Source organism: Pinus tabuliformis, chromosome 3_2, assembly GCF_031772625.1.
Source record: "Pinus tabuliformis cultivar Carrire ecotype Pingquan chromosome 3_2, CPIR1, whole genome shotgun sequence".
In the NCBI taxonomy this organism is placed as follows: Eukaryota; Viridiplantae; Streptophyta; class Pinopsida; order Pinales; family Pinaceae; genus Pinus; species Pinus tabuliformis.
The window spans coordinates 1,181,301,395-1,181,328,723 of NC_142302.1; the positions used below are offsets into that span (position 1 = coordinate 1,181,301,395).

The 27,329-nt window shown below is 39.3% G+C and overlaps 2 protein-coding genes across 2 annotated transcripts; both read left to right on the top strand.

Moving 5' to 3' along the window:
- The first annotated feature begins 214 nt into the window (after positions 1 to 214).
- On the top strand, positions 215 to 14,022 carry LOC149184932 (bidirectional sugar transporter SWEET1-like). The gene is made up of 6 exons (XM_089417748.1): positions 215 to 495; positions 586 to 622; positions 723 to 942; positions 1,030 to 1,188; positions 12,638 to 12,757; positions 13,354 to 14,022. Exons 1-6 carry the CDS (start codon positions 462 to 464, stop codon positions 13,546 to 13,548), a joined length of 765 nt encoding a protein of 254 aa, XP_089273874.1. The 5' UTR covers positions 215 to 461; the 3' UTR covers positions 13,549 to 14,022.
- LOC149184933 (bidirectional sugar transporter SWEET1a-like) lies at positions 13,947 to 19,665 on the top strand. Its single transcript, XM_089415484.1, has 5 exons — positions 13,947 to 14,012; positions 14,155 to 14,207; positions 14,308 to 14,527; positions 14,601 to 14,759; positions 18,656 to 19,665. Exons 1-5 carry the CDS (start codon positions 13,947 to 13,949, stop codon positions 18,704 to 18,706), a joined length of 549 nt encoding a protein of 182 aa, XP_089271610.1. The 3' UTR covers positions 18,707 to 19,665.
- The last annotated feature ends 7,664 nt before the right edge of the window (positions 19,666 to 27,329 follow it).

Genomic DNA, 27,329 nt, shown 5'->3' on the forward strand with positions numbered 1-27,329 from the left:
AAAGCTATCTGCCTTGCATATCAGGGAACATTTACTTTTCTATAGTGTGTGAAATAGGAGTTATTTTCAAAGACACGGAAGACAATGCCATTTGTCATTAAAATCAGCGGGACCCGGGCATAACTGATGACTCATGAGGTAGTCTTATCACAAGAGGAACCGACACACATTTGAACTTAGGATCCTACAGGGTGTGTATACAGGAAGTCAAGTCTTTGAACTGCAGGTCTCCTAGTACGATTAGGGTTTGGTATATTTGTATACAGTGCAAACTAGCTGATATCCTACTGCGAGAACTATGTATAAGTTGCCATTCATTTGGTTTTGTTCATGGTTGTCACTGGTCCTCTGGAAGCTTCATGAGTGCCTATGTACTGAACCGTTTCTACGTTAATCATCCCTTCTGGCAAAGTGCATAGGAAATCTATCATCACCCAGCGGAACGCAGCGAAGATAGGAAAATGTTGATTGCACATTTCATTTTCGGGATCTTCGGTGCGTATACACGCTTCGTCGACTTTAATGTCTTGGTTGCATGAAGTTTTTTGCAGGTTTCTTGATGTATAATTTCTTGTTTCATGACAGGGAATATCACTGCACTGACACTCTTCTTAGTTCCCCTGTGAGTTTTCCCCACCCTATGTTTTCTTTTAATGAGAAAGTTTATCGATGCTCATATAATTCCAAACAGTTTCTCGTTTCTGATGTGACTGGCACTGCAGAATTACGTTCTGGAAGATAATTAAGCAGAAATCGACGGAAGAGTTCTCTGGATTTCCTTATATTTCCACACTTTTGAATTGTTTGCTCTCTGCATGGTATGGCCTGCCGTTTGTCTCGCCTAATAACCTTCTTGTGAGCACCGTTAATGGAACTGGAGCCGTCCTGGAACTCTGCTACGTGATTGTGTTCCTCTTCTATATTCGAAACAAGAAATATAGGGTAAGTAATATAGGGTAAGTTTACTACTGATCTATAAATTACATTTGAGTATGGTGATCCCCATTTCAATGGTGGTGGATGAAACAGGTGAAGATATTTGGTCTTCTGGTCGCTGTGCTCATTTTCTTTGCAATGGTCGCCCTGGTATCACTCTTGGCATTGCACGGGCATGCAAGAATGTTATTTTGCGGCTTCGCTGCCGCCATATTCTCCATCTGCATGTACGCGTCTCCACTGTCAATTATGGTAAATCTCTCTACTTCGTTCTCGGGAAAATGAAAATAATTTTTATAAAAGATGTCGAGTATCTCTGGAAAAATAAAGATGGTATGTGATTCAGTCTCATCAGAAATATATCACCTTGATCAATCTAAAACAGGATAAAACGAGGATCTATTAGAACCTGGAGCGAAAAAACTCTGATTGCAAAAAGTTGGAAGCTTAATTTCTGACTAACTACGATATTCCAGTACTACTGTTGATGTGTACTTATCTTTTTCTGCGCATTCCTCGGTAGCTTCAACGTCCCATTATGATGATGTTCTCTCTCCTTCTGCGCATTAGCATTAGTTCTTCTGGTTGGAATTTCACACTCACTTTATTGGAAATTGATAAGTGAACTAATGATCACCCTAGGATATATCCAAGGATATATCCAAGACCACTCAAGAGGCAATGAAAGTTGTTATCTTTTTCTGCGCATTCCTCGGTAGCTTCAACGTCCCATTATGATGATGTTCTCTCTCCTTCTGCGCATTAGCCTTAGTTCTTCTGGTTGGAATTTCACACTCACTTTATTGGAAATTGATAAGTGAACTAATGATCACCCTAGGATATATCCAACCACTCAAGAGGCAATGAAAGTTGTTATCTTTTTCTGCGCATTCCTCGGTAGCTTCAACGTCCCATTATGATGATGTTCTCTCTCCTTCTGCGCATTAGCATTAGTTCTTCTGGTTGGAATTTCACACTCACTTTATTGGAAATTGATAAGTGAACTAATGATCACCCTAGGATATATCCAAGACCACTCAAGCAATGAAAGTTGTTATCTTTTTCTGCGCATTCCTCGGTAGCTTCAACGTCCCATTATGATGATGTTCTCTCTCCTTCTGCGCATTAGCATTAGTTCTTCTGGTTGGAATTTCACACTCACTTTATTGGAAATTGATAAGTGAACTAATGATCACCCTAGGATATATCCAAGACCACTCAAGAGGCAATGAAAGTTGTTTTGAAGTTTATTAATATATGTGGATTTTGGTGGGATAGAAAACTTAAATTTGGTATTAAACTTTTGGCCTAGGTTGAGTTCTTACTTAATATATGTGGATTTGGGTGGGACCTTATTGGAAATTGATAAGTGAACTAATGATCACCCTAGGATATATCCAAGACCACTCGAGAGGCAATGAAAGTTGTTTTGAAGTTTATTAATATATGTGGATTTTGGTGGGATAGAAAACTTAAATTTGGTATTAAACTTTTGGCCTAGGTTGAGTTCTTACTTAATATATGTGGATTTGGGTGGGACCGAAAACTTAAATTTGGTATTAAACTTCTAGGCTAGGTTGATTTCTTAATTGAGTTTGAGGAAGTATTCGATTTCACACTCACTTTATTGAGAATATATTATTTGAATTAATAACAATTTTTATGAGTAAATTTTGCATATATCAATTGAGTGTTGGATTTTTACACTCAATTGATTAAGAAATCCAAAAATATTAAATTTTCACCCTCGCATTTAGATTTTTACACTCACCTGGTTAAGAAATCCAAAAAAAAATAGTTTTTCACCACTTTTACTTCTTTTAGTTTTAGATACACCAAACACTAAATTATACCACTTCTACTTCTACTAGTTTTAGATACACCAACCACTAAATTATGATGGTGTTGACTCCTCTATCAGCATACACTAACCGCTAAATTATGATGATGTTGACTCCGCTTCAGTTGTTACACTTTATCTTCTTCGTATGAGTTCTTCTAACATCGCCATCGCCCGCCATCGCTAGATCTGTATATGGCAAACGTTTCACTATGATGTTGTATATGTGATCTGAATCAGATCCATCAAAGACTGGCAAAGAACCATGACTGTATCAGGTCAGGACGAATCTTTAAAAATTCCAAAAACAGTGATCAAAAACACCCTGAACCAGTGGCAGTGGCAGCCAACGTGGAACGATGAGAACCTCGGTCAAAACGCGCTAACCGAGGCCCATGGAGACTGCGCAGAAGGTCAAAGTAGCCCTTGGGAGCCTCGGATCGGGAAAAGGAGGTGATTTTTGATGTGCGCGCTAGGGTGGGCGAACAGTGCCGAAATGGGGGAAGCCTAACCACTTGGACACATGGCGAACCGGAGAACTGTGGGCGGGAAAGGCAAAAAGTGTTAATCGTACAAGGCGGGACCCGCGCTCTGGAAACCGGCAGTATTGATTGGTGCGCCCTCAAATGGTAAACGGTTTTCGAGAAAGCAGAGTGATCCCACTTAATGATCAACGTGTAGCGGCGGAAGTGAGAGAAAACCGTCGTTGATCACGCGTTATCGGTCGAGCAAGTCAACTGCATGGGACGTGCTTACGACGTTGGATTTGGGGGACCCAGATTAGACGGCTGAGATTGCGCCCGATGGAGGAAGCAGAATCGATGAAGGACTAAGCCACGTTTGTAAAGATTTAAGGTCCGTTTGACCGCCACAGTGGAGGAAGAACGCATCCATGACGTAACTGAAGAAATGAACCGACGAGCAGGCTGGCGCTGTTTAGATGGGGACATGTGGCCACTCCCTGGGTGTTCATGCTGACACCGAACAGGGAACTCCAAACGCAGTTGTAGAAGGTGAATCGACAGAGGCGAAAGAGGAACCGAATGAGCATGGGGACGAATGGCTAAAAGCCATGAACAGAGACAGTCGAATCAAGTGGGATTGGAAGTGGAAGTAGACACAGAGAGAGTCGAGAGACGACAAAGGTGGAACAGTGAACCCTGAGAGGACTGAACACAGAGAACAGCAAACAGAGCAAAAGAGACAGAGGGCCGAGCTGACCAGTGGCAGCATCGAGCACCAGAGCTTGAAGATTCAAGCCATCCCATAGAGGAATCTGTTCGGACTGAGCATCATATTTGGCTTTGTCCATTGTAGACCTAAAGGTCACAGAGCTGGTAGGCGGAAAAAGAGTCTGTGCACTCCAGTGGCCTGGGAAATCTAGGAATCACCTTGCCAAGCAAACCTGCTTCAGGAAAACTCCCATCGAGTCTCTGCATTGTAATTCTCTGCTCAAAGACCCAATTAAACAAGGCCACCATTGAAAGCTGGACTGGAGACATAGCCCTGGAGAATAGGGTGAACTTCTTATTAAAATTGCTTGTGTCTTTGTGGTTGCTTACTGTATTTCTCTGTTGTATTTCCATTTAAATGTCTGTGTATTGGCACTCTTATTGATTCGTTGCTTAAATAACACAAAACACACACCGGCACATGAGTCTGTAATACCTTTTGTTTAATAAACCTTAAATTGGTGTCACTCATAGGGTGATTATCAGATCAAGTGGTATCAGAGCAGTAGGTTGTAAGGTTAGACAAGCTTGTGTTGGTTTAGCTATAAATGTTTACTAGATCAAAGCTCAAATTAGGAGAAGGAGAGTTGGTGGAAACTAACCTTGAAATTGGGAGAGTCCATCCTCGGAAGACAATGTCAGAGAAAGGTTCTATGGGCCCTCAATTCATAGAAAGTTTCTTAGCTATAAAGTCTATGGTAGAAGAAATGTATAGGGACTTTAGAAAGCATAAGGATGAAGATTCATCGGGTTCTAAACAAGATAAAGAAAAAGATGAGTCTCATTCCCATGACCACTCAAAAGGAAAGGGGAAAGAGGAAAGCTTTCTCACACCTCCTAATAGCCCTGTGCATAATAAGAAAGCATCTTTGATTAAGTTAGATGTTAAATTTTATTTGCCTATATATGATGGAGAGCTAAATGCTGAAAAGTTGGACAATTGGATTAGACAAATTGATATATATTGCAGGGTACGAAACATAGACTCGGACAAGAGTAAGATTCAGTTGGCAAGCCTACGCCTGGGAGGCACTGCCTTGGTTTGGTGGGAAGGCAAAACCTAAGCTAATATGAAGAAGCATGGTAAGACCATCTCTGTCTGGAGTGAATTTGTTGCTGCAATCAAAAAGCAGTTCTATCCATTGGCCTACATGCAACAAGCCATAATGAGTTGGCAAACTCTTCGGTAGTTGAAAGGGAAAAGTGTACAAGGGTATACTCAAGAGTTTATAAAGAGAGCATTGATGTTGGGTATCTCATTAGACTCACCAGAAACTCTTTTGAAGTACATTGGTGGTCTACACAGCTACATGAGGCATACCATCCTCATGTTTAATCCCACTAGTATAGATGAGGTATCTGTACAAGCTACTCATCTAGAAGCTAGAGAAAAGAATGGAAATCCAGAAGTTGGGGGACCATCCCAACCCACTGTAAGCAAGAGCAAGGAGAAAAGAAAGCAGAAGTGGAAAGCAAGGAAGGCTAACACTGCACAGAAAAGCAAAGCTTCATGCACTCACTGTAAAAAGGATGGGCATGATGATGAACACTGTTGGATTCTACATCCAAAGCTGAGACCTAAGAAGTCCGAGGGCAAGAAGAAGAAGACTGTTGCAACTATTCAGAAAGATTTGGGGTCAAACTCGGGAGATGAAACAATCATTGCAGCCACAGGTATAAAAGGTAAGAATTCTGAAGTATCTACTAGTAATTCTGCTCAATTTGTTATTGATGAAGAACATGAGAGAAAAAGGCATGAGCTTTTCCATATTCGAGTTGTTTCCAAAAATCAAAAGATTGATACTTTGTTTGATAGTGGCTCACGAATAAATCTAATTTCTGAAGCAATTGTAAAGAAATTGGGATTGGCAACTACACCTCATAAGAAACCATATCCATTAGGATGGTTGAATGATAAAGCACAACTACAAGTGACTAGACAGTGCAAACTCAAGTTTTCTTTTGGGTCAGCATTTGTAGATGAGGTTGAGTTAAATGTAATTCCTTTGGATATATGTGGAATTGTTTTAGGAAGTTCTTACTTGTATGATAGAAAGTCTATTTTCTATAGAGTTGAGAACAAGTATCTACTTGTTAAAGGTGGAATCGAATACTTTGTAAGAGCTCACAAGTTCAAGAATAATTATACTCTCATAAACTCAGGACAAATGAAAAGAATGATAAATTCATGCAAACAGTTCCTACTAATGGTTGTAAAGGAAAAGAAACCTGATAAAACCAATGTATTTGAGGGTTGTAATGCTGATCAACAAGCTGATATAGAAAAGACTGTTTCAGAATATGATGTCTTGTTCCAAGAACCTAAATGTCTGCCACCCAAAAAGGGAATAGTACATGATATTACTTTGCAGCAAGATGTTCCATTGCTTAACATTGGGATGTACAGGTTGTCTGCTTTACAGAATGCTGAAATCAAGAAGCAGGTGCAGGAGTTGCTCGAGAAAGGGTTCATCAGGCCTAGCACATCACCATGTGGGTCACCAATCGTTTTGGTGAGAAAGAAAGATGGCTCGTGGAGAATGTGCATTGACTACCGAGCACTAAATAAGATAACAATAAAAAATCGTTATCCCCTTCCTCACATAGATGATCTTTTAGATCAATTGAAGGAAGTTGTTTATTTCACCAAGCTGGATTTGCACAATGGATACCATCAAGTCAGAGTTGCAGAGCAAGATGCATGGAAGACTGTTTTCAAAACAAAGCAGGGATTGTATGAATGGCTGGTTATGCCTTTTGGCCTAACTAATGCTCCTACTACTTTCATGAGATTAATGAATGATGTACTCAAACCTTTTCATGATGATTTTGTTATTGTGTATCTGGATGACATTCTGATTTTTAGTAAAATGTGGGAAGAACATTTAAGACATGTTAAGCGGACATTAGATGTTTTGAAAAGAGAAAAACTTTATGTTAAACTCTCCAAATGTGAATTTGGCAAAATATCTTTAAATTATTTGGGTCACATAGTAGGGGGAGGTGAATTGAAAATAGATCCCTCTAAAGTGGCAGTGATTGTAAACTGGCCTAAACCCAAGTCTACTACAGAAGTGAGAAGCTTCTTAGGAGCAGCACAATATTGGAGGAAGTTCATTTCAAATTTTTCCTCAATTGCAGCTCCCTTACATGCATTGACAGGATTGAATAAGGTGTTTCAGTGGGGAGGCAAACAACAGAAAGCCTTCGACACCTTGAAAGAAAAGATTAGTACAGCACCGGTACTAGCACTGCCAGATCTCCAAAGACCATTTGAGATCCAAACTGATGCCAGTGATTGTGCCATGGGAACAGTGTCGACACAGCACGGTAAAACCATATGTTATCATTCTGAGACTTTTAATCCTGCAGTAGTTAACTATCCTACATATGATAAAGAATTGTATGCATTAGTTCAGAGTGTAAAAAAATGGAAACATTACTTAATGGGCAAAGAAACAGTAATACATACTGATCATCAACCACTTCAATACCTACACTCCCAAACTAAGTTGCAACAATCAAGACATTACAGATAGATGGGTTTTTACAACAGTTTCATTTAGTCATCAGATATAAAAAGAGCATACATAACAAGGTTGCAGACATGTTATCTAGACCCATTATAAATGCATCTACCATACTTAAGCATAATTCTATGCTGCATGAAAGCTACATAGAATAGTATGCTCAGTACATGGACTTTAAAGATATATATGCAACTTTGAGTCAAGGCAAAAGAATAAAAGAATTGGACTATCACATGAAGGACCGACTCTTATATCATTGTGGGAAACTCTGCATTCCACAAACTGAGAGAGTAAAGATAATTAGGGAAGCACACACTTCTCTGATATCAGGTCACTTTGGGGTAAGTAAAACAGTTGCACAGCTACAAAGGTTCTGCTATTGGCCTAGAATGAGTGAGACAGTTTCTAGATATGTAAAAGGATGTGCTATGTGTGCTAAAAGCAAGCCCAGCGACAAAAAACTAGGCTTATACACTCCATTGCCAGTTCCTTCTCACCCTTGGGAAAACATTTCCATGGATTTTGTTGGAGGACTGCCTAAATCTAGGAAAAGTCATGATTATATATATGTTGTTGTGGATAGGTTCAGCAAAATGTGTATTTTGATACCCTGTAGTAAACAGATTACAACTGAACAAATTGCAAAATTGTTCTTTGAACATGTATGGGTTCATTTTGGATTACTCACTTCTATTGTATCTGATCGAGACACCCGGTCTGTGGGGGAGTTTTGGTCAAGTATGTGGGAACTAATGGACACTAAGTTAAAGAAAAGCACAGCTTTTCATCCACAAACAGATGGCCAGACAGAAGTAGTTAACAGGACGGTGATCCAATTACTGAGAGGATATTGCAGCAAACACCCTAAGCTTTGGGATGAACACTTGTGTTATGTGCAGCATGCTTACAATAGAGCCAAACACTCTTCTACACAGAGATCTCCTTTTGAGACCTGTTTTGGTTTCATACCAAGGTATTCTTTGGATTTTGTCTTTGGTAAAGATACCATGGTTGATAGACACAGTGATGTGGACAAGGCAACTAGGTTCATTGAACAGATCCAAGAGATCCACTAGGCAGTACAGGAATAGTTGGAAAAGATCCAGGCCAAGTACAAGGCTAGGCACGATAAGCATCAAATGGAGCATAGTTTTCAAGTTGGAGACCAAGTGTCGTTGTATATCAGCAAGGACAGGATGCAAGGTGAAGGTAAAAAGCTAAAACCTATCAGGTATGGACCCTTCAGGATACTTGAGAAGATTGGTGAAAATGCTTTTCGCCTTGATCTACCAGCTTATATGCACATCTACTCAGTGATACACACAAATTGCTTGAGGTTGTTTGAACCTTCAATGATTGAGGACCCTGAAGAGCAGAGTCAATTACCTTCTGTTGATGACCTGCTACCTGAATATCTTAATGAATTACGGGAAGACACAATGCTGGACAGGAAGGTAAGGACGACGCGCAGTGGACAAGTGGAATACCTCAGGATTGGGGTCAAAGGTTCGAAGCTAAGCAGTGCGAAGTGGATTGAGATTGGACAAGTGAGAAAGAAGTACCCTCACTTAGTCAATGCTTGAAAACCAAATTTTGGTAGTCCAAAAGCTCTTTCAGTGGGAAGGTCGTGATCCGAATCGGATCCATCAAACACTGGCAAAGAACCATGACTGTATCAGGTTGGGACGAATCCCTAAAAATTCCAAAAACAACGATCAAAAACACCCTGAACCAGTGGTAGTGGCAGCTAGCGTGGAACGACAAAGCCTTCAGTCAAAGCGCACTGACTGAGGCCCATGGAGACTGCGCAGGAGGTCAAAGTAGCCCCTGGGAGCCCTGGATCGGGAAAAGGAGGTGATTTTTGATGCGCTAATCGCGCATCGCTAGGCGAACAGGGCTGAAATGGGGGAAGCCCGAGCACTTAGACGCATGGCGAACCGGAGAACCGCGGCCGGGAAAGGCAAAAAGCACTAATCGTACAAGGTGGGACCCGTGCTCTGGAAACCGACGGTATTGATTGGGGCGCCCTCAAATGGTAAACTGTTTTGGAGAAATCGGAGCGATCCCACTTAACGATTGTCGTGTGGCAGCAGAGGTGAAAGAAAACCGTCGTTGATCGCGTGTTATAGGTCGAGCAGGTCAACCGCGCGGGACGTGCATACGACATTGGATCTGGGGGACCCAGATCGCATGGCTGAGATTGTGCCCAATGGAGGAAGCAGAATCGACGAAGGATTAAGCCGCGTTTGTAAAGATTTGAGGTTCGTTTGACCACCACGGTGGAGGAAGAACACATCCACGACATAACTGAAGAAATGAACTGACGAGCAGGCTGGTGCTATTTAGATGGGGACACGTGGCCACTCCCTAGGCGTTCATGCTGACACCGAACAGGGAACTCCAAGCGCAGCAGCAAAAGGTGAATCAACAAAGGCGGAAGAGGAACCGAATGGGCATGGGGACGAATGGCTAAAAGCCATGAACAGAGATAGTCGAATCAAGTGGGAGTGGAAGTGGAAGTAGACACAGAGAGAGTCAAGAGACGATAGAGGTGGAACAATAAACCCTGGGAGGACTGAACACAGAGAATAGCAAACATAGCAGAAGAGACATAGGGCCGAGCTAACCAGTGGCAGCATCGAACACCAAAGCTTGAAGATTCAAGCCATCCCATAGAGGAATCTATCCGGACTAAGCATCATATTTGGCTCTGTCCATTGTAGACCTGAAGGTCACAGAGTTGGTAGGAGGAAGAAGAGTCTGTGCACTCCAGTGGCCTGGGAAATCCAAGAATCACCCTGCCAAGCAAACCTGCTTCAGGAGAACTCCCATCGAGTCCCTGCATTGTAATTCTCTGCTCAAAGACCCAATAAAACAAGGCCACCACTGAAAGCTAAACCAGATACGTAGCCCTGGAGAATAGGGTGAACTCCTTATTAAAATTGCTTGTGTCTTCGTGGTTGCTTACTGTATTTCTCTGTTGTCTTTCCATTTAAATGTCTGTGTATTGACAATCTGATCGATCTGTTGCTTAAATAACACAAAACACACACCGGCACATGAATCTGTAATACCTTTTGTTTAATAAACCTTAAATTGGTGTCAATCATAAAGTGATAATCAGATCAATATAGCAAAAAAAACAGTGTATTTCTTGTGAACCTGTCCTATATGTTTTGGTTTTTCTATAAATATTTTAGTTCTCTTTAAATAATAAACACAACGAACTAATCCATATCAATCAAAATTAATTACAACAGACTTTACCACTTTTAGAAAGACTTTAATCACCTAACAAAGTCGCAATCATCGTGTATTAATTAAAAATAAGCGAACCGTTACGAAGAGGTTAATCATTCAAATTTCCACTCCACTCAATTATGGAGTCGCCCCATTCCATCCCAAACCGTTATGAAGAGGTTAGTTATTCAAATTTCCACTATTCCCAATAATGGATCCACCTCTTTCCTTTCCTTTAGCAACCATTAGACATTTACAGGCATACTTTCTGCGTTTAACCTTGTTTTCCGGAGGAAAGAAATTAAAACCCGGCACCGCCCCATGCGCCAACTTTCCCTGCAAATGCCAACATTCCTTTTTTCCCCTAAAAGATATTTTCCCTTATTCTTCGCTCATATGGTACGGGAATGTAATTCGGCGGTAACGGTTTTCCTTTGTGATCTTGTACTGACAACATGCAACTGTTTTAATTCCTTCGGATAAAAACTTGTCTGGTATAGAGTGAAAGACACGCATTGAGCGATGGGTTCTCCGGCTTTCTTTCGCTATATGCCCTGCATAGTTCCCTTTATTTAAAAATCATTATTCGAAGAAAAAAAGTAATGGTTCGACAGGGAAGTTTTCTGATTGTTTAGGTAGAGACACAGTAAAGGGCACCTTAGGAGACTGTAAAGGGGATTGTAACTGTTTATTATTTTATTTACATTACATAAAGTTGTGCTAAAGTAATATTAGTGAATATTATAGCATATTTTTGGACTTATAAAAATTAATGGAAATTATAGATAATTATTTGATTAATGGAAATTAGAGATAATTATTTGATGTTTTTTTTAATTATATGTGAATTGGTAACTACGAGCCTTAATTTATGGGAGACCTAGGATCAATTCTCGTAACTGTCAACACCAAGAGTACATCCAACCACTTGTAAGTAGATATACTAAGATCCTATGGTCCTATGGTTTTAGCAAAGCGAGACTCTCGTGCGGCCAAGGGGGATAGGGAACCTGTTTCTCGAGCTCTCGTGCGGCCAAGGGGGGTAGGGAATCTATTTCTCGAGCATCTGGGGATAGGGAATCTTTCTCGAGCTCTCGTGCGGCCAAGGGGGGTAGGGGAATCTGCTTCTCGAGCATCCACCACAGCAGGCCAGTGTACTCAATATGAGATGGGGGTGGGGAATCTGCTTCTCGAGCATCCACCATAGCAGGCCAGTGTACTCAATATGGGATTTGAACTACCGTTGCTTTGCCAAGTAGACTTACCGTCAAACCACACATCAATGTACGATAATTATTTCATGTTACTTGGTTTATATATTTTTTGGTTATGGACTATGTCTTACAATTATTTCTGTTTAGCTAAGAGTCTAATGTAAGTAAACTGGTTAATGGCCTAAGACTTAAAAACATCTCTCAAGAGTGAAAGTCTAAGCCTTACTTAAGGAAACAATTTAATAACCCAAAATCTAGAAACATCTGTCAGCAATAAAAACCTTCCCCTTTAAAAACCACCCATAATAATTCTAAGTGACATGGATTTCTGTAAATAAGAGTCAACCTGCATTCTGCCGCTAGTTTGATAACTGAATTGTGATATATTACCCCATATTAAAAAAAAAGAGATTTCAAAATATTACAAAAATCTGCCTAAAATCTTTTATACCACTAATTTGTTTTTCCAAACCATTATCTCCTCTCTGGCATATTTGTTTTTCCAAACCATTATCTCCTCTCTGGCATTGTGATTTATGGTGATACCACAAGGTCGCAGGAGACTTAAAAATGGAGAGCTGGAAAAATGAAATAATGTTTTATATTTAAAGTTACCTGAAGTTTTGGAACTTCGATGATGTGCAGAGGTTGGTGATTAAGACGAAGAGCGTAAAGTATATGCCGTTCTTCCTGTCTCTCTTTGTCTTCCTATGCGGCACCTCCTGGTTCATATTCGGCCTCTTGGGAAACGATCCATTCGTTTATGTAAGTACAAAAACGCTTACCTTCCAGTAACATCGACTTTTTATTAGATATTTTGGATAACTATTTGGTATTTTTGTTGGTTATCTCGAATAACCTAGTTGCTTAGATATATAAATTATCTGGTATTTTTGTTGGTTATCTTGAATAACATAGTTGCTGTTTCATGAATGAATAATATTGGATTACAAGATTTGGGGACTAAATTTCCTGACTTAACGGTTGGACTATTTCCTAAAGCCTATTTTTTACCTTTGTTAATTACGCTATTACTATATAACTCTGTGTTGATGTTTGGAGATAATTACTCCAGGTTATATTCTGTTAGCATAGACTTTTAGGGGCTTTATATACAATCTAAATTTAAAACGTGTTAGTCATGCTAGTACTTCAATTTACAAAGTGTAAGTAAAACTAGATTAACATATATATTCTTAGCGTTTTTGAGCCTATTTAATTATGTAGTTTGAAACAATTGAATGAATGCAATTTACTGAACAATAGCACTCCAAACAACTGGCAGCTGGCCATCTTCCCCTAACATTATTCTGTATTAAAAAATAGATCTGTTAATTCTAAATGGATTTATGGATCCACAGGTACCAAATGGGGTTGGAAGTCTGCTGGGAGCAATGCAGTTGATTCTGTACGCTGTTTACAAAGAATGGAGGAAGAAGAGCGGTAAGACATCGTCTCCTCCTGTAGAGGAGGACGGAAAGGCAAGGGTTGAACACATGACCGCATTGGAAATGGGATCTTATGGGCAGACAAAGGCCGATGGACCTCGCCATTAATGGTCTTCAATTTCACGAGCAAACAAATCAAAATTATGGCACCAAGTCGTGAGGCTGAGGGAACACCTTAGCTGCTCTATGTCGACTTGAGATTTTGATGGTGCATTTGTGCTGTTGCGTTTAAAGTTACAATAACCTGCTGAGTGCGGAATTCCTGAATGGGAATATGTGTGGATCTATGGGCGTGCTGTATGCTTAATTTCTGAAAGTGGCTTGAGAGATCTCAGTGTTCTTAGTCTCTGTGGCTTTGAGAGATCTCATTGTTCTTATTGACTGTGGCTTCAAAGATCTTCAAATCTTGATAATGTAATTATGTAACCAAACTTAAATAATGTGGTAAAGGCATCCTTTAACCAAGGTATGATGTTTCAATCAGATGAAATTCACACTGATGGACTATGGTGTCAATTGAAGTACTGAAAATTCATGTTTTCTTAGTATGTCTGGTTAAAGATATTTTATATGTATGGGATTTTATCAATTCATTTTTTTCGGGGATCTATGATGAAGGTTTTCAGTTACACCAAATTTGGCAGATGTTGGTAAATGTTCCAAACCAGTAACTAAGATCCCCAGGTGAAAATTACGAATTTCATAGAGGTATAGTACTTCAAACTCAACTCGAATATCACTGCACTGACACTCTTCTTAGTTCCCCTGTGAGTTTTCCCCACCCTATGTTTTCTTTTAATGAGAAAGTTTATTGATGCTCATATAATTCCAAACAGTTTCTCGTTTCTGATGTGACTGGCACTGCAGAATTACGTTCTGGAAGATAATTAAGCAGAAATCGACGGAAGAGTTCTCTGGATTTCCTTATATTTCCACACTTTTGAATTGTTTGCTCTCTGCATGGTATGGCCTGCCGTTTGTCTCGCCTAATAACCTTCTTGTGAGCACCGTTAATGGAACTGGAGCCGTCCTGCAACTCTGCCACGTGATTGTGTTCCTCTTCTATATTCGAAACAAGAAATATAGGGTAAGTTTACTACTGATTTATAAATTGCATTTGAGTATGGTGATCCCCATTTGAATGGTGGTGGATGAAACAGGTGAAGATATTTGGCCTTCTGGTCGCTGTGCTCATTTTCTTTGCAATGGTCGCCCTGGTATCACTCTTGGCATTGCACGGGCATGCAAGAAAGTTATTTTGCGGCTTCGCTGCCGCCATATTCTCCATCTGCATGTACGCGTCTCCACTGTCAATTATGGTAAATCTCTCTACTTCGTTCTCGGGAAAATGAAAATAATTTTTATAAAAGATGTCGAGGATCTTTGGAAAAATAAAGATGGTATGTGATTCAGTCTCGTCAGAAATATATCAATGATCAATCTAAAACAGGATAAAGCGAGGATCTATTAGAACCTAGAGCGAAAAAACTCTGATTGCAAAAAGTTGGAAGCTTAATTTCGGACTAACTACGATATTCCATTACTACTGTTGATGTGTACTTATCTTTTTCTGCGCATTCCTCGGTAGTTTCAACGTTCCATTATGATGATGTTCTCTCTCCTTCTGCGCATTAGCATTAGTTCTTCTGGTTGGAATTTCACACTCACTTTATTGAAAATTGATAAGTGAACTAATGATCACCCTAGGATCTATCCAAGACCACTCAAAAGGCAATGAAAGTTGTTTTGAAGAGCACTCAAAAGGCAATGAAAGTTGTTTTGAAGTTTATTAATATATGTGGATTTTGGTGGGACAGGAAACTTAAAGTTGGTATTAAACTTTTAGCCTAGGTTGAGTTCTTACTTAATATATGTGGATTTTGGTGGGACAGAAAACTTAAATTTGGTATTAAACTTCTAGCCTAGGTTGAATATATTATTGAATTAATAACCATTTTTATGAGTAAATTTTGCATATATCAATTGAGTGTTGGATTTTTACACTCAACTGATCATGAAATTCACAAATATTAGATTTTCACCCTCGCATTTAGATTTTTACACTCACCTGGTTAAGAAATCCAAAAAAATTAGATTTTCACCATCGCATCATTGAGATCATGTACACTAACAACTACTTTTACTTCTCTTAGTTTTAGATACACCAAACACTAAATTATACCACTTCTACTTCTACTAGTTTTAGATACACCAACCACTAAATTATGATGGTGTTGACTCCTCTATCAGCATACACCAACCGCTAAATTATGATGATGTTGACTCCGCTTGAGTTGTTGTACTTTATCTTCTTCGTAAGAGTTCTTCTAACATCGCCATTGCCCGCCATCGCTAGATCTGTATATGGCAACCGTTTCGCCATGATGCTGTATATGGCAAGAAGGCAGTGTATTTCTTGTGAACCTGTCCTATATGTTTTGGTTTTTCTATAAATATTTTAGTTCTCTTTAAATAATAAGAACAATGAACTAATCCATATCAATCAAAATTAATTATAACAAACCCATATCAATCAAAATTAATTATAACAAACTTTACCACTTTTAGAAAGACTTTAATCACCCTACAAAGTCGCAGTTGTCTATAATGCGACTTTTTGGAAGCCTTTTCGGTGGGTTTTTCCGGTCAAGTATTTTCGGTGGGTTTTTTGGGTCAAAATCCGGCAGCAATTTATTGGAATCGCAAGTTTGATAGCTAGTTTCTGCACAATCAAAGCGTCCCAGGGGTTTTCCAGGATGCTGAATCCAAATATGCAGTTAAAAAACCATTTTTACTGCAACAAATCAAGATTTAACCTCAATTTCTTGCAGCGGATTCCATCACCAAAATTTCCAAAAGATCACATTATAAACAACTCCATTAAAAATAAGCAAAACCGTTACGAAGACGTTAATCATTCAAATTTCCAATTTCCACTCTACTCAAGTATATAGTCGCCCCATTCCATCCCAAACCGTTATGAAGAGGTTAGTTATTCAAATTTCCACTATTCCCAATAATGGATGCACCTCTTTCCATTCCTTTAGCACCCATTAGACATTTACAGCCATACTTTCTGCGTTTAACCTTGTTTTCCGGAGGAAAGAAAGTAAAACATGGCACGGCCCCATGCGCCAACTTTCCCTGCAAATGCCAGCATTCCTTTATTCCTCTAAAAGATATTTTCACTTATTCTTCGCTCATATGGTACGGGAATGTAATTCGGTGGTAACGGTCTTCCTTTGTGATCTTGTACTGACCACATGGAACCGTTTTAATTCCTTCGAATAAAAACTTGTCTGGTATAAAGTGAAAGACACGCGTTGAGCGATGGGTCGTTTCTCCGGCTTTCTTTCGCTATATGCCCTGCATAGTTCCCTTTCTTTAAAAATCATTATTCCAAGAAAGAAAGTAATGGTTCGATAGGGAAGTTTTCTGATTGTAAATTGTTTAGCTAAAGAGACACAGTGAAGGGCACCTTAGGACATTGTAAAGGGGATTGTAACTGTATTATTTTATTTAATAAAGTTGTGGTAAAGTAACATTAGTGAATATTATTATTACATATTTTTGGAATATTATAAAAATTAATGGAAATTAGAGATAATTATTTGATGTATTTTTTTTTTAGTTATATGGTGAATCGGTAACTGCAAGTCCTCATCTATGGGAGACCTAGATCAATCCTCGTAGCTGCCACTATAACACCAAGAGAACATCCAACTACTTGCAAGTCGATATACTAAGATCCTATGGTCCTATGGTTTTAGCAAAGCGAGACTCGTGTGGCCAAGGGGGGTGGGGAATCTGCTTCTCGAGCATCCACCACTGGAGGCCAGTGTACTCAATGAGATTTGAACTACGGCTGCTTTCCCCAAGTAGACTTACTATGGTTTTAGCAAAGCAAGACTCTCGTGCGGCCAAGGAGGGGTGGGGAATCTGCTTCTCGAGCATCCACCACAGCAGGCCAGTGTACTCAATGAGATTTGAACTACGGTTGCTTTCCCCAAGTAAACTTACCGTCAAACCACACATCACTGTACAATAATTATTTGATGTTACTTGGTTTATATATTTTTTGGTTAGGGACTATGTCTTACAACTATTTCTATTTAGCTAAGAGTTTGATGTAAGTAAACCGGTTAATGGCATAGGATCTAGAAACATCTCTCAAGAGTGAAAGTTTGAACCTTACTTAAGAAAACAAGTTAATAGCCCAAAATCCAGAAACATCCGGCAGCAATAAAAACCTTCCCTTTTAAAGATCACCACATAGTAATTGTAAATGACATGGATTTCCATAAATAAGAATCAACCTGCATTCTGCTGCTAGTTTAATAACTGACTTGTGATATATTACTCCATATTAAAAAAAGGAGATTCCAACATATTACAAAAATCTGCCCAAAATCTTTTATACCACTAATTTGTTTTTCCAAACCATTATCTCCTCTCTGGCATATTTGTTTTTCCGAACCATTATCTCCTGTCTGGCATTGTGATTTATGGTGATACCACAAGGTCCAGGAGACTTAAAAATGGAGAGCTGGAAAAATGAATGTCGTTCTTCCTATCTCTCTTTGTCTTCCTATGCGGCACCTCCTGGTTCATATTCGGCCTTTTGGGAAACGATCCATTCATTTATGTAAGTTCAAAAACGCTTACCTTTCAGTGACATCGACTTTTTATTAGATATTTTGGATAAACTATTTGGTGTTCTTGTTGGTTATCTCGAATAATCTAGTTGCTTAGATATATAAATTATTTGGTATTTTTGTTGGTTATCTTGAATAACATAGTTGCTGTTTCATGAATGGATAATATTAGATTACAAGATTTGGGGACTAAATTTTCTAGCTTAACGGTTGGACTATTTCCTAAAGCCTATTTTTTACCTTTGTTAATTACGCTATTACCATATAACTCTGTGTGGATGGTTGGAGATAATTACTCCAGGTTGCTTTATATACAATCTAAATTTAAAACGTGTTAGTCATGCTAGTATTTTCATTTACAAAGTGTAAGTAAAACTAGATTAACATATATATTTTTAGCGTTTTTGAGCCTATTTAATTATGTAACTCGAAACAATTGAATGAATGCAATTTACTGAACAACAGCACTCCAAACCACTGGTAGCTGGCCATCTTCCCCTAACATTATGCTGTATTAAAAAATAGATCTGTTAATTCTAAATGGATTTATGGATCCACAGGTACCAAATGGGGTTGGAAGTCTACTGGGAGTAATGCAGTTGATTCTGTAGGCTGTTTACAAAGAATGGAGGAAGAAGAGCGCTAAGACATCGTCTCCTCCTGTACAGGAGGACAGACAGGCAAGGGTTGAACACATGACCACATTGGAAATGGGATCTTATGGTCATACAAAGGCTGATGGACCTCGCCATTAATGGCCTTGAATTTCACGAGCAAACAAATCAAAACTATGGCACCAAGTCGTGAGGCTGAGGGAACACCTTAGCTGCTCTATGTCGACTTGAGATTTTGATGGTGCATTTGTGTTGTTGCGTTTAAAGTTACAATAACCTGCTAAGTGTTGAAATGTTAATTTCAAACTGCAGCGTTATTTATTTCTGAAAACCGCCTAAGGATTCCCCACACCGCCGGTCACGGAAAGGTGGTATTTCTCGAGGGGACAGTGATCACAATCAACAGCTGCCATGTGCCCTGAGTGGTTTTCCCAAAACAACTTTCCCCGGTGGGTAAAGTTCGGTAAAAAAGGACCTCCGGGTAATTGCGATAGCCGTCCGATTGACATCAAAGTTTGATGTACAGGCCTGCACCAGGAGACATTTATTACTTGACGTGACGTGAAAGTTTATTGACAACCATCGTTTTTCAGTAAAGTAATTAATGTAATTTATTACGGTCGTAGAATGTAGGTGAATTTTTAATTTTATTATTTTGTTAATTCATGGGAGTAGTTTTGTTATGACAAAAAGGTAAAACGTATTTTTTATGCCTTTTTTGTATTGTTGAATATGTAATGAAAACCCAATACGCTGCAGTGTGAATGAAAAAAAGAGGGCAATACACAGCAGCGTGAATGTATTTTTTTTTGTTGAGGATGAAACTCAATATGCAGCAGCGCGCGAATGAAGAAAAATAATTTTACACACAGCAGTGTAAAATTTGCAAGCAAAAAGACAGAGTATTTTTTTTTGTAATGCACAGCAGTGCAAAAACAGTGTGTTAATTTTTAAGCAGGGACAGAGTGAAATTTTTTTTTGGAACTACATCTGAAGAGTTCTTGGTGTAATCCCTCTGTTGGAGGAAGAATTTTGTAACAATCACTATTGTTAATGAATGAAAAGTTTTTTTTGGTGTGTGAAAAACTCTGTTTCCTGTGTTAAAAATAGAGCATTATTCTCTGTTCATTTTTGTTTGGAATTATCTAAAATTCCCAACATGGTATAAGGTGTCAAAGAAGCTGAAGGAAGGATTTCTTGCTGCAGCAGCTTCTCCAGCAGAGTGAAGACTCAGTCAAGAAAGAATCCAAGGTATTTCTCAAGTTAGTTTTTTGTGTTACTGTTGAGGATAGTCAGCTATTTTAAATACACAGTCAAGTATTTTGAAGCATAGTTAAGAGTGCAAGAATGGCTGGAGCCAGCACTAGCATGGGTATCTGTAATACTCAGCTCCCACAATTTAATGGGAAAAACTATGACTATTGGGCAATAACTATGAGAGCTTTGCTTGCTTCCCAAGACTTATGGGAATTTGTTGAGGATGGTTTTGAAGAACCAGCAGATGAAAATGAGTTTAATAATTTAACTCAGGCAGAGAAAGATCTGTTGAAGAGCAATAAGAAAAAGGATTCTAAAGCCCTCTACTTTTTGTATCAAGCAATGCATGAGAGTGTGTTTCCAAGGATAGCAGCAGCTAAGAGATCCAAAGAAGCATGAGAAACTTTCAAGATAGCCTATCAAGACACGGAGAAAGTGAAGACAACAAAACTACAGTTGCTAAGAAGAGATTTTGAGAATCTCTGCATGAAGGAGTCAGATAATATTGACTCATTCTTCACACATGTGATTGGTCTGGTCACACAGATAAGGTCTCATGGAGAGATTCTTGAAGAAAGGAGGATTGTGAAGAAACTATTGAGGATCCTACCCTCAAGGTTCGATGTGATTGTCACCACCATAGAAGAGACAGACGATCTCACAAACTTATCAATTGATGAACTACATGCATCACTGATAACACATGAGCAGAGATTGAGTAGAAATGAAAACTCATCTCTAGAACATGCCTTTAAGACCCAGATGTTCTTTGGAAGAGGAAGAGGTCAAGGCAGAGGAAACAAGAGAGGAAGAGGCAGAAGCCAAAACAGAGGTGGAAGAAACAGTCCAACAAATGCTCAAGGAAGAGGCAGCAATCCAAATCAGAACCAAGGCCAAGGAAGCAGCCAACCAAGTGGACAACATCATGCTCAAGGACAAAAGTATGATAAATCCAATGTCCAATGTCACTATTGTAAAAAATATGGGCATTACGCAAATGAATGTAGGAAGAAGCAGCATGATATGAGTAACAGAACTAGTGCAAATTTCACTAGAGAAAATATCAGCCAAGATAATTTGTTTTTAGCCTATAATATGACTAAAGCAAAGAGTGAAGATGTATGGTTTCTAGACTCCGGTTGTAGTAAGCATATGACATGAAACATAGCCCTGTTTTCTATGTTAGATCAGAGTGTGAAGTCACAAGTGACACTAGGGACTGATAATAAATTTTCTGTTGTGGGAAAAGGAGAAGTAAATGTCTTAACAAAGAAAGGTGAAAAGAAAACCATAGCAGATGTTTATTATGTTCCTGGAATGAAATGTAACCTCCTAAGTATTGGACAACTTATTCAAAAGGGGTACAATGTTTTCTTTGTGGATGATGTATGCATCATCATGGATAAAACACCCAACAAATAATGTATCGCTGAAGTGAAGATGAGAAGGAACATGATGTTTCCTCTCAAAATGAAAGCAATTTTAAAAAATGGAGAAGAAATAGCAGCAGTGACACAAGAGGCTTTCCAAAGCGAACCAAAGGATGAAAATTGGTTGTAGCACTTGAGATTTGGACATCTCAACTTTGGAGGTCTTAACTTGTTGAATAGAAAAGGAATGGTAACAGGATTACCATTGATAGAGAAACCAGATAGCCTTTGTGAAGGTTGTATCTTGGGGAAACAACACAGAGAAAGTTTTCCATCTGGGAAAAGCATAAGGGAAAAAGCACCTTTAGAGATTGTCCACTCAGATTTATGTGGACCGATGCAAACTCCATCACTTGCAAACAACACTATATACTAACATTTATTGATGATTTTACTAGAAAAACTTGGGTTTATTTCCTGAAGAACAAAAGTGAAGTGTTTGAAAAAAATTTCAATTTCAAAGCACTTGTAGAAAACCAAAGCGGGGCTGCATATCAAAGTTCTAAGAACTGATAGAGGAGGTGAGTATATCTCCAAAGAATTTCTACGTTTTTGTAGAGAAAATGGAATTCATAAGAAGTTTACCACTAGGTACACTCCGCAGCAAAATGGAGTTGCCGAAAGGAAAAATAGGACAATCATGGATATGGCGAGGAGTATGTTAAAGGCAAATCATTTGCCAAATGATTATTGGGTTGAAGTTGTACACTGTGCAGCGTACATTTTGAATAGATGCCCTACAAAAGCAGTCATGAACAGAGTGCCGGAATAAGCATAGAGTGGGACAAAGCAAGGAGTCACCCATATGAAAGTTTTTGGATGAGTGGCTTATGCACACATTCCAGATCAACTAAGGAAGAAGTTGGACAGCAAAGGGGAGAAATGTATTTTCATTGGATACAGTGAGGAATCCAAAACTTATAGGTTGTATAACCCATCCACTAAGAAGCTTATTGTGAGTAGAGATGTTCAGTTCATTGAGGAGGAAGCTTGGGATGGAAGCATAGAGAAAACAGTGAATGTTAAAAACTCTTTGTCACATGATGAAGATGATGAGGAGATGGCTGAAATACATCCCCAAATAGCAGCACCAACACAAGGGCAGCAAGAGACACCCTTGAGGAGAAATGAAAGTGCTTCTCCAAGCACACCACAAGGAGGAAATTCAAGTGCTTCTTCAAGCACTTATACACCAAATGAAAGAGGTAAGAAGTTCAGAAATTTAAGTGACATTTATGAACAAGAGGTAGCAAATGAAGGTATGAACTCTTTGTTTGCTTTATATTGTCATGTTGATAACCCTGTTCATTTCGAAGAAGCAATTAAGGTTAGGAAATGGATAGAAGCTATGGATGAGGAGATCAAAGCCATAGAAAGAAACAAGACATGGGATTTAGTTGAACTACCAAAAGGAAAGGAAGTCATTGGAGTTAAATGGGTCTACAAGACCAAGAGTAATGCTGAAGGAAAAATAGAAAGACACAAGGCAAGACTGGTTGTCAAAGGATATAAGCAGTAGTATGGGAGAGACTATGAGGAAACTTTTGCACCGGTTGCTAGAATGGAAACAATGAGAGCAGTGTTGTCCATAGCAGCACAAAACAAGTGGAAAGTTTACCAAATGGATGTGAAGTCAGCATTCCTAAATGGAGTGTTAATGGAAGAGGTTTACATTGAGCAACCTCTAGGCTATGAAAAGAAAGGCCAAGAGCACAAAGTGTGCAGATTGAAGAAAGCTCTTTATGGGCTGAAGCAAGCACCAAGAGCATGGTACAGTAGGATAGATTCCTATCTACTGGAAAATGGATTTGAAAAATGTGAGGGAGAACCCACCCTTTACATCAAAGAAAAGGATGGTAAATTACTAATTGTTGTGTTATTTGTTGATGATGTTATTTTCACAGGTAATGATCATTACCTTATTGAAAATTTCAAAATAGTCATGAAAGAAGAATTTGAAATGACTGACATGGGTTTGTTGAGATACTTCTTAGGAATAGAAGTAGAACAAAATGGAAATGGGATTTTTATCTCACAAGCAAAATATGCTAATGAAGTGTTGGAAAGATTTAATATGCAGGAGAGAAAAGCAGCAATCACTCCCACAGTGATGGGATTAAAACTCAGCAAAGAGGACAACAGCAAGGATTTTGATCCTAGTTTGTACAAAAACATAGTTGGCAGCCTCATGTATTTGACTGCAACTAGGCCGGATATAATGCATGCTGTTAGTTTAATTTCCAGATTCATGGAGAGGCCAAAAGAAGCACATTGGCAGGTAGCAAAAAGGATTCTGAGGTATGTTAAAGGTACTAAAAGGTTTGGCATTTTATATACTGCTTCAAAATGTTCAGATTTAATTGGATACACTGATAGTGATTGGGCTGGAAGTGTAGATGATCGGAAAATCACATCCGGTTATGTTTTTCACATGGGTTCAGGAGCCATTTCATGGGCTTCTAAAAAACAGCCTATTGTAGCATTATCTACAGCAGAAGCAGAATATGTGGCAGCTACAGCAGCAACATGTCAAGCAATTTGGATGAGAAGGATGTTAAGGAGCTTATGCCAAGAGCAAGCAAAAGGAACTGTGATTTTTTGTGACAATAGCTCAGCTATTGCATTATCCAAGAATGTTGTGTTTCATAAGAGAATGAAACACATTGACACAAAGTTTCATTACATCAAGGAATTGGTAAACAATGGAGAAATTCATTTAGTACACTGCAGAACTCAAGAGTAGGTTGCAGTTATTTTGACCAAACCATTGGGGCAGAAAAGTTTTGAGTTTTTGAGGAAATGTCTGTGTATGACTGATAACCCAGCAGTTGAAATTAAAGGGGAGTGTTGAAATGTTAATTTCAAATTGCAGCGTTATTTATTTTTGAAAACTGCCTGAGGATTCCCCGCACCGCCGTTCACGGAAAGGTGGTATTTCTTGAGGGGGCAGCGATCACAATCAACAATTGCCACGTGCCCTGAGTGGTTTTCCCAAAACAACTTTCCCCGGCGGGTAAAGTTCGGTAAAAAGGGACCTTCGGGTAATTGCGATAGCCGTTTGATTGACATCAAAGTTTGATGTACATGCCTACACCAGGAGACATTTATTACTTGACGTGACGTGAAAGTTTATTGACAGCCATCGTTTTTCAGTAAAGTAATTAATGTAATTTATTACGGTCGTAAAATGTAGGTGAAGTTTTAATTTTATTATTTTGTTAATTCACGGGAGTATTTTTGTTATGGCAAAAAAGTAAAACGTATTTTTTATGCCTTTTTTGTATTGTTGAATATGTAATGAAAACCCAATACGCTGCAGTGCGAATGAAAAAAGAGAGCAATACGCAGCAGCGTGAATGTATTTTTTTTTGTTGAGGATGAAACTCAATATGCAGCAGCGCGCGAATGAAGAAAAATAATTTTACACATAGCAGTGTAAAATTTGCAAGCAAAAAGACAGAGTATTTTTTTTTGTAATGCACAACAGTGCAAAAATAGTGTGTTAATTTTTAAGCAGGGACAGAGTGAAGTTTTTTTTTGGAACTGCATCTGAAGAGTTCTTGGTGTAATCCCTCTATTGGAGGAAGAATTTTGTAACAGTCATGAATGAAAAGTTTTTTTTGGTGTGTGAAAAACTCTGTTTCCTGTGTTAAAAACAAAGCATTATTCTCTGTTCATTTTTGTTTGGAATTATCAGAAATTTCCAACACTGAGTGCGGAATTCCTGAATGGGGAATATGTGTGGATATATGGGTGTGCTGTATGCTTAATTTTTGAAATTGGCTTGAGAGATCTCAGTGTTCTTAGTTTCCGTGGCTCAGTGTTCTTAGTTTTTGTGGCTTTAAGAGATCTCATTGTTCTTATTGTCTATGGCTTCAAAGATCTTCAAATCTTGATAATGTAATTATGTAACCAAACTTAAATAATGTGGTAATTACGTAACCAAACTTAAATAATGTGGTAAAGGCATCCTTTAACCAAGGTATGATGTTTCAATCAGATGAAATTCACACTGTTGGACGATGGTGTCAATTGCAGACTGAAAATTCGTGTTCTCTTAGTATGTCCACTTAAAGATAATTTATATGTATGGGATTTTATCAATTCATTTTTTTCGGGGATCTATGATGAAGAGGTTTTCAGTTACACCAAAACCCGCAGGTGTTGGTAAATGTTCCAAGCTAGTAACTAGGATCCCCAGGGTGGAAATTACGGATTTCATAGAGGTGCGGTGATTCTTCCGACACCCCCCTTAAACGCAACTCGGAGGAATCGAAATTACAGATTTCATAGAGGTGCGGTGATTCTTTGGACACACCCCTCAAATGCAAATGGGAGGAATGGAACCTGGGTCCAAGCTCTGATACCATGAAGAGGTTTTCCGTTACACCAAAAACCACAGGTGTTGATAAATGATCCAAACTGGTAACTAAGATCCCCAGGATGGAGAAGATAGATGGTTTGAAATCTGGAGCGCTTGAAGCGAAAAAAGGAGTGTAGGGTTTCTGGAGCGAGGCGCCGCAGAGGCCAGGGCTTCCTCCGTCGACGCCGCTGCCACCATCCGCGACTCGAGAATAGCTGGGCAGAGGTGCGGGTTATCGGTTCTGGTCTTTAGTTTTTATTCTGTGTGGGGGCGAGGTGGCTGCCCTTGCCGCCTCTGCCCCTGTTTCTCGCCTCTGCTCTGTTTTGGTACTTTTCCTATGCAGCGACAGTTGGTTTTGTTTTGGTACTCGCGGGCTATCTTGTTGGAGCGTTGAGGGAACAGGGATGTGGAGGTTCTGACTCTGCATTGTTTCGTGCCGCATCAATGGCTGGTTTCACTGGTTTTTTGCTGGCTGTTGTGGATGTTTGGGGCAGTTGTTCTTCCTCTGGTTTCGTCTGCTTCTGGTGGAGAGTTTTGAGGGGGTGGGGAAGGAGTGGCTACCCTGGCGGCTCTCTTCCTCATTTCGTGCCTCTCCTTCTTGTCTGGGCAGCCTGATCTAGAGCATACTGTTCTCTTTTTCCCTCCACAGGAGCATTTATCTGTTAGCGGGGCTATGGTGTCGGATCTTCTTCTGGGTGCTGCACCTTTGCTCTTTTTTGCTTTTTTTGTATTAGGTTTGGGTATCCTCTACAGGTCTGTTGCACAATGGCTCTGTTGTTGCAGATTTGCTAGGGTTCTCAGACCTATTGTTTACTGCCCTGTCTAAGGACTTTCTAGATACTTTCTTTGGGAGAATTGTTTTTTTGGTGGCCCTGTCCACATTACTGCATATGCTTCAAGCATCTACAATATGTAATCTTCTGAATCTTCTGATTAATGAAAATTACGAATTTTCTGCACAGGAAAAAAAAAAAAAAAAAAAAATCCTCAGGGAGGAATTACGGATTCCGACACCCGCCTCAAACGTAACTTGGAGGAATCAAACCTGGGTCCAAGGTCCAAGCTCTGATACCATGAAGAAGTTTTCTGTTACACCAAAAACCGCACACAGGTGTTGGTAAATGTTCCAAACCGGTAACTAAGATCCCCAGGGTGGAAATTACGAATTCCGACACCCCCTCAAATGCAAAACCACAGGTGTTGGTAAACGTTCCAAACCGGTAACTAAGATCCCCAGGGTGGAAATTACAGATTCCGACACCCTCCTCAAACGCAACTCGGAGGAATCGACCCTGGGTCCAAGCTCTGATACTATGAAGAGGTTTTCGGTTACACCAAAAACCTCAAGTGTTGGTAAACATTCCAAACCAGTAACTAAGATCCCCAAGGTGGAAATTACGGATTCCATAGAGGTGCGATAATTCTTCCAACATATGAATGCTAATTTTGTTGGAAATAATACTGAGAGGGGGGGGGGTGACTCAGTATTATCAGATCAATCAAACTTTTTCAATGCTCAGAAACATATACGCTACTTCAGTTAAGTGAACCAGCGTGTACACGCTACTGT